The sequence below is a fragment of the Mesocricetus auratus genome, unplaced genomic scaffold (assembly GCF_017639785.1).
Source record: "Mesocricetus auratus isolate SY011 unplaced genomic scaffold, BCM_Maur_2.0 Super-Scaffold_100004, whole genome shotgun sequence".
Classification (NCBI taxonomy): Eukaryota; Metazoa; Chordata; class Mammalia; order Rodentia; family Cricetidae; genus Mesocricetus; species Mesocricetus auratus.
The window spans coordinates 112,486,322-112,498,627 of NW_024429189.1; the positions used below are offsets into that span (position 1 = coordinate 112,486,322).

General features: G+C 37.8%; 1 protein-coding gene across 4 annotated transcripts in view; it reads right to left on the bottom strand.

Moving 5' to 3' along the window:
- The window catches only part of Ralgapa2 (Ral GTPase activating protein catalytic subunit alpha 2), a 272,091-nt gene that overhangs the window by 153,341 nt on the left and 106,444 nt on the right, over positions 1-12,306 (bottom strand). For all 4 annotated transcript variants that reach the window (XM_040746440.1, XM_040746439.1, XM_040746442.1 and 1 more), the window contains 2 exons: positions 9,930-10,020; positions 8,482-8,658 (listed from right to left, as the gene is read on the bottom strand). In XM_040746440.1, coding sequence (XP_040602374.1) covers positions 8,482-8,658; positions 9,930-10,020 — 268 coding nt within the window. The remainder of the gene's footprint in view (positions 1-8,481; positions 8,659-9,929; positions 10,021-12,306) is intronic.

Consider the following 12,306-nt stretch of genomic DNA (forward strand, 5'->3'; position numbering starts at 1 on the left):
CACTGCCTCCTGCTTCTGTAGATTCCTAACATGGCTATCCTTCCAGCTCTCAGAGAACCTGCAATGATTCCAACCAGGCTGCTTCTCAGCTATCAGGGCTGCTGACAAAAGTCAATACTGTTACAACTAGTGCCTCCTTTGCTACCTCTAAAAATTAATTGTTACTATCTTTCTCCTGTGGAGTTATGACTCACTTAATAGTCCTTTCAATGTGGCTTAGGAAGGACTTGAGGGAACAAATGGAGCTGTCTGTATTTTTTCACTACTATAGTTAACTAGATATAAAAGTCCAATCAGGATTTTTAAATACCCTTTTCATTAATTTCTTTACCTTGTTTTTTTTTTTTTAAAGGTTCTCACTGTGTAATGCTAGCTGTCCTGTAACTTACTGTGTAGACCAGGCTGGCCTCAAATTCACACAGTTCCATCTGCCTTGGCCTCCTAAGGGCTAGGATTAAAGGCATGAGCCACCACACCCAGTTTTTACCTTATCTATAAAGGCTACTCCTTTCATTTTCATATTTTAAAAATTTCAAGATTTATTTATTTTATTCATATGAATGTTTTGTCCATCTGCATGTTCACCATGTGCATACCTGGTGCTCCTGGAGGCTGGAAACCCTGCAACTAGAGTCATAGATGGTAGTGAACCACCATGTGGGTGCTAGGAATGGAACCAGGGTCTTCTACAAGAACAGCATGTGCTCTTAACTTTGAGCCATCTCTCCAACCCCTAATTTTTTGTTTAGGTTCAATACGTTTTCATGTAACAATTTTCTCTTCATGTTATTATTTAAAAGATAGGAATTATATTCTAAAACTGCTGAGGATTTATCAAACACAAGAGAATAACACTAGGCAGGCTAGTCTGGCATATACAACAGAGAACAAGAAATCATGTCTTATACAAAGTAGAAGGCAAAGAGCAACACTCCAAAGTTTTACATGCCAGACTAGTGGCATTCTCTTGTCTCCATCCTCTATCTCCTTATAGGAGCACTGGGATTATAGGCACAGACCAGCACATCAGGCTTATATGTAAGTCCTGGAAGCTTAAAGTCAGGCCCTTACATAGCAAGCCCTTTATCCACTGAGTCACTTATGTATCCTGCAGAGTTCCTTGGTTTTTACTTAATTTTTCCCTGTTGCAACTATAATGGTAATTAGGAATAATACTTGTTGTATCTCTAAAGTTTTCACTAGACTGTAATCATTCTTAGGCTTTTACATTTTGTCAGCCTTCAGAGTTCCAAGGAGTTCTGGTCAGATACTTCATAGACTGTTCCTTAGTTCAGAGAAATCTAATGTTTTTCTCACAGGAAGTATCTGTAATAGTTGGTTTTAAAAAGTCAACTCGATATGATCTAGACTCACTTTGGAGGAGGATCTGTCTCAGTGAGGGCCTGACTAGGCTGAGATGGCCTGTGGGCATGTCTGTGGGGGTTGTCTTAATTAGGATAATTGGGGTTAGAAGACCTACTCATTGTGGGTGGCACTATCTCTGAGGTTTGGGTCCTGCACTGTATGAGGACAAAGTGACTTGTGCTTGGGCATTCATGCATTAATGTATTGCTCTCTGCTAGACTATGGGTGTAGTGTGACTGTTAAAACTTCCTGATGCCTTGACTTCTCCACTATGAGTGACTGTATCTTAGAACTGGGAACTAAAATAAACTGTTTCCCCCAACTTGTTTTTGTCAGGATATTTTAATCATAGCAACAGAGAGCAAAACTAAGACATTGGTTTTTTGATGGGGAAGGGTCACTTCCAGACTTCTCTTTTGATGTATCTTTTTTATTGTTTTTATTCCCTTTGCTAATGTTTTATTTAGGATTTTTGCTTATATACTTTTGACTGAGGTCATTTTCAATTTCACTTTTATCATACTGATTTTTGTCTGGGTTTGTTATCAAAGTAGCACAAGGTAGGTAGGAAGGCAGAAGAGAGTTTTCTTTCTCTTTCTATGGCACAGGTTGGAAAAAAAGAGTCTGCATTTGCAATTAAGTAAAGCTAGAGGTTATCCCTTCCTTTTGAAAGTTTACTTAAATTATTATCTGATATTATTTTAAATGATCATATTGTCCATGTACTTGTGTTTTCCCACATAATGTTTCTTTGATCAATCCTGGCCTGTTCATTTAGCTTTATTAACGTTTATAATGAACATGCTTTGGTTGTTACCTCTTTTGCTTTGTTCTGTTTCGCTTTCTAGCATACTCATGTAACCTCTTAAGTTTCACCAGCACTTTAGTTCATGTTCTATGGTTTTCTTCTTTCACTTTATTTTGGAACAGGACACACACGTTTTATTTCACTTTATACACATACAGTAGGTTATATTTTATCCTTCATAAAAGAATTCAGCTACATTCTAGAGATTATAAAATGTATTGTTTTATTTGAAGACTGGTTTTTATTTTCTCATTTTCCTTTTTACATTTTTGTCATTCTTATTTTTCATCATAATCACAGAATGAAATAAGACATCTCTGTTGATACATATTGTTCAACTTATTAATGTTCTGTGTGATTTCTAAGAGTATATATCTTAGCTGTTAAGATAAAAGATAGCCTGTCCACACAAATACATATATACATATGTCCATGTCCATTCAACTAAACTAACTATATTATGTTTTATTTTTATTAGTATTTATTTTTGCTAACTCATTAACTAATGGCAGTTTATATTAAGAGTTCTTCCTATGAGTATGGTTTTATCAGTCACTTCTCATTTTTTGTTGTTGTTGTTATTGTTGTTTTTGGCTTTTTTGATTTTGTTTTTTTTCCTCCTCAAATTCGGCTTCATGTATCTGGAAGCTGGAAAGTTTATGTAAATATAGAATTATCACAACTGCTGATAATTTTTGCTTTAAATTTTATCCAGCTGGCTACATAGAACTATACCAGTGGTCTTCTCTACTTTAAAGAATTCATTTGCATTTACTGTGGTAGCTAATGTGCTTGACTTATTTCTAAATCTTTTGTGCTTTCTGTTTAAGTCACTTTTGTTCTGTGTCTCCTTTTGAGTCTTTAGTGAGATTTTTTACTGAGTTTTCTCATTTATGCCAGTATTTTCTCTTGTTGTCATACATTTTTCATTCTTACTTACATAATTATTCTAAAATATACCACATACAAGTAAGGCTTCATCTATGAAAATAAAGTACATCTCTATACTGAGGAAAGGGCTAAGAAAGCCAACTAGAAGTCAGAAGAATGAATAGGAAAAGGAGAAAGTCAGCTCAAGGTGGATCCAACCGATTTTTATGCTATTGATGGAACACTCCCAAGACAGTGAAACACAAGATTCGGTAAGGATGACAAGTAGTATTGTAAGAAGGCTGTCCATGGGAGCACTGCTGCTTCTTAGAGGAAAATGAGTCTATTCCTTCCAGAGGAACACCATATACTCTTTTGAGAAGATACATGTACAGACAGACATCTGAAACAGAATTGCCACGAGCCATGTCTGAAAAACTGAAGGCACAGAGGGTAAAGCCTAATGGTGGGTTCTCTTCATTTTCTAACTTTTAGAAAGCATCAGAAGAGGTTCCTCCTGTAAAATCAAGCAGAGAACCACGCAGCTGCCAGTCTGCAAAGCCACGGGGAAGCTTTAATGAATGCTTATGAGTCAACATAAACCCTCAAGTGAACAAGGAGTGTGATATGGCATTAATTTCTCTCAATACAATTGCCACATTGCTACAAGTCCTTGGTGAGGGGTAAGAAAATGAGGTGATTCACAGCTTTGCTTCATTCTACTACCCCAACTTTAAGAATGCAGTCATACAAAGTGAGACTAGCCCAGTGTCCCAGTGACACTGCTGCTTTGCTGAAGTGATAATTCCACGTGCATGGAGGCTGGATACTCACTCACCACCGCACTGCTGTGCCGCCACCAAACAACACCCTCAGTTTTGAAGGATCTACATGGGAAATCTGTTTCAACACTGCTTTGTATTCAGGAACCTCAGAGATTAAAATCATAGACAACATCTCCCATTATCAATATACGTTGAGTTATTTAGAAGATTTTCAAGGGACTGTGTTCATTTTTTCAATGTCACTGTGAAATTTTTAATGAGCTAAAGTGTTTTTGTCCAAAATTATCCGGCTGGTGGCACGAGCTCCAGAACAGATGCTGACATTTTACATGTAGACCGGTCCTCAATGAAGGAACGCTTGATTAAAACGGGGGATTTAAGAGATTTTAGAAAATTCCATGTTCACCTCCAAAATACCAAATATTTGCTTTATTTTTCATTAGTAGCTTAATGTCTTTCTGTTTCACTATTTCTAAATGCTACAGAGGCCTTCACAATTATAAAGTATAGAATCTTACACATATGTAAAATTTTTATCATCTTTCTCCAAATACATATATGATTATAATGAACAAACATAAAATTTAGGAATTTGAAAATATTGGCCAGATTTTAACTGGCAGATAGACACTTATGATTAAAGGGCCAGTTCACACAGCTGCAATTTTATGTAGGCTTGGCAGAGTTTGAGCAAAGATAGTCATTTTCTTTGAAGACAAAAGATATCACTTCTCAGGCTCTTGTTAATTTAATTGTATGGACAGAAAAGCCAAGTAATCAATCACCTCAAGAATCAGAAGACTGGGGTACAAGTTGGCATTCTGCTCCATAGCAGCTTGACTCTCTTCCCTTTCCTGTCTGCTTTCATTATTGGTCAATCCCAATTTAAAGACTTTAGAGGTTTACACATGCCACTGTAGCTCTCACTATTATTTTTCTTTACAATATTTCATGATATACAAGCATATCAGAGGCTGGTAAAACAGCAAAAATGTGTGTGATGACAGAGATCACTGATGAACTGTCTCTAAAAAAAATCAACTTCAGTGTAGGGGACGAATGTTCAATTCCCACCTACAGCTGTAATTAAAAGGATTTCCTGTAAGGGATGTTTGGATATAGGTCAATGATAAATACATTAATAAAAGAGATCTGAAATTACATTACATATGATGATTTTAAGGTTAAAATTTAATTAATACTTTTATCTAAATAGTAATCTGAAGTTTAAAGCATATTTGTTCATGGATTTGGCCTATTTACTAAGGGCTTCACCTACCCACACTGTCCAGGGTCAGGAGTATTCTGTGCATATAGAAGACAATCTGCCTTCCTTATTGGAGTTCATAATCCACCAGAAGAAGACACTGGCCCCTCCCACCTAAAGCAAGACAGCTGACTGTTTCTTATCAAATCTTATATAAACCGGACAGGAACCTGGAAAGGAATGACCATCAATCAAAGTTGGACTTTGTCTTTTGGGGTCCTAATTAGTCAAGGAATTTTTAGAGCTTCTCTGATTTTAAAAATTTTCTTAGGTTTAACTATTGACACTTTCTTTAGGTTACTTTTTGCTGTTTGTTTTCCTTTTGCATTTGAGAAACGCGCTCTTCTCCAAGATCATAGAGTTTTGTTCTTTTTCTCTCTCTTTTATTTTTTAGAAGACATTTTCTTCCAAATGTTTTTAAAGTTTCCTTTTCATATTCAAAAATTCTGTACTTTTGGAACTGACTTTAAGCATGGTATGAGGAAGGGATTCTATTTCTTTTATCGCACCATGGGTAAGTACTTGTCACACAGGGATCCACTTAATAGTACATTCTTTCTCTCCTAGGTGTGAAGGTCCCCATCACACACCATGATCCCATGCCTATGAGGAATCTGTTCTGAACTTTACATCCATCTCTTTAGTCTATTTGTCTATCCCTAAGATTCTAACTTTCATTTTATAAACTATATAGCATTTATCACATTATTTGTGGTAATCAGGACACATCTTCTGGCCTGTTTATAAATTCTTATGAAATCAGTAGCTATGACTCATTTATCTTTTTTGTCACGTGTATGTGTGGTATGTGTGTGTTTGCTTACACATTGTTGCAGTACATGTGTGAGTACATATGGGGGACCCTGGAAGTTGACACTGGTGGTCTTTCTCAATCACTTCCACTTTATTTATTGAGAAAAACAAATCTCTCACTGAACCCAAAACTTACAAATTCTAGTTAGTCTTCCTGAGGATCTCTCATACCTGACTCCTGAATAACTGGGATTACAAGTGACTGCTATACCTGCTTGGTTTTCATGAGGGTTCCGGGTATCCAACTACAGTCTTCATGCTTGCATTACAAGTGCTTTATCCAATGAACCATCTCCCCAGCCCCATTCATTTTCTTATTTCTCACAGCATCTAAATCGGTATTTCTACTGGCTCCTCTATTACATAAGAGATGAGCTTGGCAACAATGCTAACTGTAGAAGTGGAGACACAGATATACCCCACTCATAAGTTACACCCTAAGCAGACTTGATATGTATATTATCGCATCTTTTACTTTCTTAATGCTATAGTAGCTGGGGCCTTGCATATTAGAGAGGGACTGCCCCTCCTAGTGTTTCTTAATTGTAAAAATAACAAACTTGTCTCCAGAGAGAGTATGGGTTTTTTTCCTATGTGAATGAATCAAAGCTCATACAAGTCCATCTACTCTTGTCTTTCCCATCCCAGGGACAGGTCCCAGTCAACTAGACAGCCTCATACTTTAGAGTCCACTGATGTTACTTAAAGAAGCCTGCTCACCCAGCCTTGCCTTGTTTTTCCTGTGGATAAGACAACAGAGATTGTTCCCCTTGTTTCCTTCCTCTGCCTCTTGATTGAACCTGGAGATTCCCTGTGAGGCTCCTATGTCCAAAGACAAGTGAAATAGACTTTTCTCCTAATTACCACCATTTTATTTACATGTATTAATAACCCGATTAAACATATCCAGGTATATTTTAGAACAATGCATAATAAACTAAGCCCCTGTTTTCAGTAATATGAAATAATTTAAACATCAAGAAAATATGAAAGTAGCCTATTAGCTGGCCCCTGTCTTCATTCTAAGCAATTGATAATTGGCAGGATTATTTGATAAGAAACAGCAACACTTTCTGTTTGTTTTCTACAGTGCTGATGATCAGTCCCAGGGCTTTCTCACACTTGCTAGGCAAGTAATACCACTGAGCTACACGCCCAAGTCCCATCAGACGCTTACTCTTTCTGTATCCTAAGAATCAGGTTAACAAGAGTATCAATTTTTTTCCATTTATGCAGAAATTGTTCTCTTAAGAACAGAAAGTTAAGTTCAGAACTGTGATAATCCGTAAGTCTCATCGTATTACAGTTTGTCCTTTCCACAGCTGACAGGATGAACTCTTGAACTGTGTATACTGAGTCTCCACGTTAGTATTTCAAAGAACAAAGTATCTAGAGGAGTTAATCGCAACATGGTGCATCATACAGAGTTACACAGCTCACTACACTAAGCAGTCAGATGCATACTCTGAAATGGGATCAAAACTAATCTTTCCCAAGAACAAACAAAAGAAGCACTCATCCAATTTTCTTTCCTTTCAATAAAAATAATTACATCTGGTTCATCTTTAAGAACATTCAAGTCAGACTCAGCACTAGGTCTATAGCACCATCATGGTGAGCTCTCTTATATATTGGACCTAAATAAGCTGTTTATTTCACAAACGCATTAACAATTCTCCAGTAGTTCAAAGAGCCTTACAAGTGCTATTTTGGCTGTAATTCAGTGGGGAGGATAGAGACAGCACAGCATTTGGAGGCCAATTCCACCTCAGGCACTTATTAGTATTTTCCAGTGGGATAGCATAATTTCTCTGTGTCTCACAAAACAGAAATGGAGAGATTTAGCTTGCTAGCTATACAAAATTAGAATTCTTAAATCCTATATAAGTTCAAAGTATTGACAGAATTTTATCAATACCATTTACGCTAATTGTATGACATTTTAATGTCATAGTACACAGAATTTCCAAAAATAATATTGGTTATATTGGTTTTTATATCATAATGAAAATGAAAGTTTACTTGATTTTTTAAAATCATTAAAAATAAAACTTTAGCCTTTAGTTTTTACTTTTGAGTGATTTTTAGCATTTAAAATGGGCTTTTATTTCGTATGTTCTTCTTGGTTCAACTCCTAAATGCTGAGATTACAGTGTAAGCCACCATACACAGTGAGAATTATTAGATCATTTATTTATTTACATATATGTGGTATGGATGGTCCATGTATATGTGTGAGAGTACAGGTGCCTAGTGCATGCATGAAGAAGTTAGAAGTTGGGTGTCTTCTTCTATCAATCTCTACTTTAGCCCTTTAAAACTGAGTCTTTCATCAAATTGAAAGCTTGCCTATTCTACTAGACTGGCTGGCCAGTGAGTTCCCAGGATCTGCCTGTCTCTGCCTGCAATGCTGAAGTTAAAGGCTTGGACAGCTACACTCAGATTTTGCTTTTGTTTTTCAACTAATAACTTCTTTATTCAGGAAAAGCAAACAAAGATCATATTTAAGTGTCTGAGGAAGGGAATGCTGGGGTCTCCTGTTTGCAGCAGTAGTCCTTCTCACATATGATTACCTGTTAGGTTTGAAGCATCAGTAGGACTCAGTTGTAACCAATGGCGGGCATCAGAGTCAGACACAGCATCTGTGGGAGTGCTGAGTTCTGGGTCCTCATCACAGGTCTGCCACTGGTTCATGGGTAGCTCTGTCTCGTTGCTGGAGCCCACAGCCGTGTCACTACCAGTACTTTCACCTGTCACACAGAGCAAACAAAGTTTGAGACTGCAGCTAGCTGAAGATAAGGTTCAAAATGATCTCCTTGTAAGTAACAACACTTACACAGCTGAAAGGATTTACTCAGGGGTTTGGGTAGAACCTGAAGAACTTGACTGGGGTTCAGTAATGTCCCTGATTGACACTTGCTTAACAAAAATAAATCTTCCAAGTACAGGGTGTTAAAAAGCTTCATAAAGTAGCATTGTGATCAGTGTCTTTGTTCAGTTATTCCTTGTGCCTCAAAGTTACACCAAGTCCTAGTTCCCATTAAGATCTACCCGTAACATGAGGTGATAGAGAAACAGAGGATTATGATGGTAACCCATTTCACAGCATTGCAAATTCACTCTGCTATTGCAAGCCCAGCATTTAGACTTAAACCCAGACTGAATCATGCTGGAGGATTCTGGAATGAAGTGTCCTATTACTACAGATTTACAGCATTGGAAATTTTCTCCTCTAAACACTAGAACGTTTACTTTATCACAATGTAATTATGCAGAGATTTTAAGGCTTATGTAGTTTTTTTATTTGAGTACAAGACAAGCAGAACTGCTTGCCTAGACAGTTCTACTTCCTAACAATGCTGATAGCACCTTAGATAAGCTGTCTCTACTTCTGTCCTCTATCTGCTTGCAAAGAACTGCAAGTTGTCTTACTAAGCAGAAGGTCGTCTGTTGGGTCTCTCAGAATGCCCTCCATAGAGCTATAGGCAATAGACAGGGAAAGCAGTAGGTGGGAAGAACTGCATTACACACTACCAAGGACCAGTCTCGGGGACCGGGGGTGGGGGGAGGCTGAGCAAGGGCTGCCACTCTACCTGGCCTCTAAGCACAAGAGAACAGGACACAGGGCCCAGACTTCACAGAATATGATAACATCTGGGATTCCAGTGAAATTTTATTTTCACACACTTGTCCACTGACTTTGTGTTTCTTCCCTGTGGGTACTTTGTGGGAAAGGTAGCTGTTTTCTTCTGGGTCTATCTGCTCCCCTTAGTCCCTCTTGTTACTTTCTCCTGGAGAAAGGCCCAGGAATCGAGAAACAGGCCTCTTAGGGATAGATAACCGACTTAAACTGTTTTACTAACTGGATTAACTATAAGATTTTTAAGTTCCTGGATCAAAAATATTCTCCACAGCCAGCACTTTCCTATTGACAAGATAACCCACCTCACTTAAAAAAGAAGAAATTAAAACAGGCCCACTCTGCACTCAGCATGCGCAGACCCCGGTTCCTGGAACTTACTCTTCTGTCTCTCCCTGCATTTTCCTTGCGTCTGCTGTAAATCATCCTTCAAATCCAGCTCAGCAGGACTGCTGCTCCTTCGAACCAAGATCTTCAGACAAAAAGAAATACTGCTTTCATTACCAGGAAGTATAAAGTTTTACCAGACTTTTAAGTTCCTAGCCTATTTTTAAATAAAAGAAGCAATAATAGTAACAAAACACTGAATGAAGTTTTCCTTTTGAAGAATGTGTTCACAAGCTACTATAATTAAGTTATATGTTTCTCAAGATCTGAAACTCCAATTCATATTCTCTACTTGGTCAACTGACACGGCGAATGGATATACGAAGAAGGGATGCCAAATCCTGTGGAAATGGTTTGTTTTGAAGTTCTATTTGCTTCTCTAGTCAAGTGCACACACAGTCCCACAATTCTCCAGGAGGCTTGAGCAACCTGTCAATGTTCAAACAGGAAAAGTACATACTCTACCCAGACTTCCAAAGGGATGCTCAGAATCTTCCTAGTTAATATACTACAAAATTTTCTAAACACTTGTAAACACTGGACCTTATGTTAATCACAAAGGATTAAAAAAATCAGGAGGCAACCTGCATCTTCTAGCAACTTATAATTAGCTTGGAGAGACAAAACATACACAAACTAGACAAAATAAAACAATAATGTACATAAGTAAAATATGCAAATAAACTTTCTGTGAAAGGTATGTAAAATAAAGTGTACCTTAATCAGCTGACAGTTACAGGAGAGTAGTTCAAGAACGCAATAGACATGAAGAGGTAGAGGGAAGACAGGAGGAAACCAAAGCAGGAAGCACAGGCTGGTAATCAGCGAGTTCTATGTGCAGAAAGGGAGCTGATTATAGCAGGCCATGCAGAACAGCCAGGAGGAGAAGGAAAGAGAGGAAAAATGCACTTTTTAAAAGAGGCAGTGGCCAGGGAGCACTTAACATGAGGTTTAGAATGTTGGACCTAATACTAACATGAAAAACTGAATATTACAGACAGTAGCTAAGTGTCCTTAAACCCTAACCAGAAGGACTTGTGATGTGGTGGGTATTGGTGAAGAGAGAGCTGCTAATGAACTGACAGGGCAGCAAATGAGGAGAGGAAGAGAAAAGGGGAGAAGAATGCTGCAGTGTGGGACTAGAACTTTCCACAAGTGTGTGTGAGGAAAAGAAGGTTAAGTCACAGAACAATGAAAATAACAGAGACTAATGAAGACGGAGAGAAAAGTGGAAAGAAAGAACACATCTTGAGAATGCCTGATGTCTTTGGGCTGAATAGTAAAACAAAAACAAACAAAACAAAAAACCTGAGAATGATGGGAAAGAGAAGAAAGCCAGGAATGAGATAGGGTCAAGCTTCAGGATGTAACACACACCCCAAAGCCCCGAGATTTATGAGCCACTTAAAGCAATCAAATAAAAAGGAAAAATGCATAATTATAGTTATCAGTCTATGAAAAAGCAAGTCCTGAATAAAGTATTTACAAAACTCATGCTGTACACTATGGTTTCTCTTCAGATCGTATAAATCTTTCGCCTTTTACAAAACTCATGCTGTATGAAAAATCACTACACAGCTTTAATAAACAGTGATTTACACCAAATGACCCAAATAAAATTGGCTCGTGATACTTCCTGAACTGTACAGTGGAATGTTTTTGCTTCTGATGCTGGAGAGACAAGATATCCTCCACATGTAGAGCTCATCATACTTCACTTGCACACTGGGACTCACAGGAAGCAGACCTTTAGGATCCACATGCTGTCCTCACATGAGAGCAGAGTGAACAGAGCTCAGGGCAATCTAATAACCCATTGTAAGGGTAAAGCCAGTGCTATCATTGCTAGTGACAAAAAGAACTGAGAGGCAGGATCACAGCATCACTTCCTAACTCATTGAAGATGAATGCTGTCCTGAAGAGTCCCCATCAGTTAGACACTCCAGGTTCCCATGGATTCAATTAGCCATGAGGGTAACTCACAAAGATCAGCAAACAATTCAGGAACAAACCAGCATAAGACTGCCAGAAAAGCTCCAGACAGACTTAGACCCCAGAGGACTGCAGCAAATTAGATAGAGAATATGGAATTATAATTTTTGAGCATTTTAAAGGCATAAAAGGTGAGAATAATAAAAATGACCAAACAACAAGAGATTATTAGAAGTTATAAAAAATATACTTAGAATACATTTGAATTTAGAAGCAAAAGTACACTTGTGAGATAAAAACAAACAAAACAAACCACCTCAACAGAACTAAGGAAGTCCAAACCCCTCCAAGTACAGAACTAGATCCACAGGAAACTCTGCTTGCATTCTGGAACTCACAGGGAGTACCTCCAAGATTATCTCCTAATGTCAGATTGACT